Genomic DNA, 2,109 nt, shown 5'->3' on the forward strand with positions numbered 1-2,109 from the left:
GTCCACCTGCGCCTGCCCCTCAGCCTCGAGGACACCAGCCGGCCCTGGGCTCCACCCCTCCAGCCCTTTGCTTCTGTTCACCTTTCTCACAGGAGCCTCTCCTCCCGCTGCCTCAGCCACACTGTGCCCACCTGTGCCCACACCTGGGCAGAAGGCCCCGCTTCCCCGATTCTAGTAAACCGTGCCCACCACTCACTACTGCCCAGCCCAGCGCCCTCTCCCCTCCGTCGTCCCACGTGCTTGGCGCTGGGAGCTCACTCTACTCCAGAGCCCATGGCCCGCGCCCAGCCGCCAGCCAGCCTCTGGTCTCAGGGCCTGTCCTCACCCAACACGTGCGCAGCCCCTGCCCCCGCACCGCCCCCACGGCAGGTACACCCCGCTGCTCACCAGGACACACCGGGCACTTCTGACCATTGCCCCCCGCCCTCCGGGGTGCCTGGGAGAGGGCTACCACCATTAGCTGACTGCCCAGGCCCTGCCCACTGCCCCACAGGGCAAGAACGCAGCCTGGGAGCAGGGCGTGGGCTGGGCTGGGAGGCGGGGCCGTTCTCTGCACGGAGATTGGGTTGTTAGAGGTGCACCAATCTGGAGAGCCCTTCCCATGTGACACGGGTGGGGGGGCGGGGCAAGGGTTGGATGCAGAAGGTGCCCCCTGACCGTGATGCCAACCTGGTGCAGCCCCAAGAGCCCACCTCCTTGGCCCAGCAACTCTCGCTCCCTCACCCACATGTCCCTGAGAACCTGGGTGCCGGCACGGGTCTCGGCCAGACCCTGGAGCGCCTGCGGGGACAAGCGTGCCACACCCTGAAAGCCTGCGTTGTGCGGACACCTCAGTCATGGCCTGCAGTTCTCAGAGAGCCCACGGGGCATGGCATGGCTTGGTGGTGCCACTTTGGACTGTAGTTCAAAGCAGGCCCACTAGGTGCCTGAGGACAGAGCTGCCCCATGGCCGGAGGGATGCGGGAAGGGCCTGAGCCAGAGACGGGGCGGGACAGGCTGTGGGACTGACGCGCCCTCCTTCCACAGGACAAAGACAATTCTGGTGCCACAGTCCTGCACCTGGCTGCCCGCTTCGGCCACCCCGAGGTGGTGGACTGGCTGCTGCGTCACGGAGGTGGGGACCCCACCGCAGCCACAGACACGGGCGCCCTGCCCGTCCACTACGCCGCCGCCAAAGGAGACTTCCCCTCCCTGAGGCTTCTCATCGGGCACTACCCTGAGTAAGGACACCCCTCCTGAGGTCTCGGGGTGGGGTCACCAGGGCTCGGGGTGCTTGAAGTTTGCCATCCCCTCCGGCATCTGGGGGAGTGGCCGCGCCTGGGGCCAGAGGGCCAGGCCAGAGGCGGCTCCTGCCCAGCCAAGATGTCTCCCCTCCTGGTAGGCTCACTGCCACTTGCCCCAGGCCCTGCAAGCCCGGGGCATCCAGCCCAAGGTCCCTTGCTCCCCGGGTGCTCCCAGCCTGCAGGGTGCTCCCTCCAGCCCCAGCCTCATTGGCTGCCATGCTCATTTGCAAGGCTGTTGTAAATCGGGGTTGGGGGTGGGGGGGTAAGAGCATCTCCTAAACCCCCAGGCAGGAAGGCGATGGAGGAGGAGCCATGGCACTTACCCAGAGGTGGAGGGAGAGGGCTGCCCACCCAGACTCCACCCCCAGCCCCACAGCCCCCTGGCCAGGCCGTCCACAGGGCAGCTGGTCATTTCCTGTGGCCCCTCAGCCCATTCCCAATACTGAGGCGCTGGGTTCCCACACCCCAGGGGCCTCTGCTGAGTGGCTGGGCTGAGGAGCGGCTGGGCTGAGGGGCAGCTGGGCTGTGGGCTGGGGCTCCCCGGGGCGGGGTGGGGCAGGTGGGAGAATGGGGCTCCACAGCAGGGGAGTCGGGGCGGTCCCGGGGAGGAAGGGAGCCAGGTCTTCGGGCGCAACTGGGGGAGACAGGAGCCCTGGGGGAAAGCCACTCAGACACGGTCTGAGGGGGGCACCAGTGGCCCTGGGCCCTGATGGGTGGGGTGACCTCTGTCAGTCCAAGTGGGCGCCTAGGACATGAGCGGCCTCGGAGGACCCAGCCACCAGGCGAGAGGGTCCTCCCCTGGCTCCCTCCTGGGGCACCTGCAGGG

The 2,109-nt window shown here is 68.0% G+C and overlaps 1 protein-coding gene across 1 annotated transcript in view; it reads left to right on the forward strand.

Annotated features, from left to right (window-relative positions):
- The first annotated feature begins 636 nt into the window (after nucleotides 1-636).
- Nucleotides 637-2,109, forward strand: part of ESPN (espin) — a 23,577-nt gene continuing 22,104 nt past the window's right edge. Inside the window, exons 1-2 of the mRNA XM_014546197.1 lie at nucleotides 637-819; nucleotides 1,027-1,220. Coding sequence (XP_014401683.1) covers nucleotides 637-819; nucleotides 1,027-1,220 — 377 coding nt within the window. The remainder of the gene's footprint in view (nucleotides 820-1,026; nucleotides 1,221-2,109) is intronic.

Source organism: Myotis brandtii, unplaced genomic scaffold (genome assembly GCF_000412655.1).
Source record: "Myotis brandtii unplaced genomic scaffold, ASM41265v1 scaffold434, whole genome shotgun sequence".
NCBI classification, from domain to species: Eukaryota; Metazoa; Chordata; class Mammalia; order Chiroptera; family Vespertilionidae; genus Myotis; species Myotis brandtii.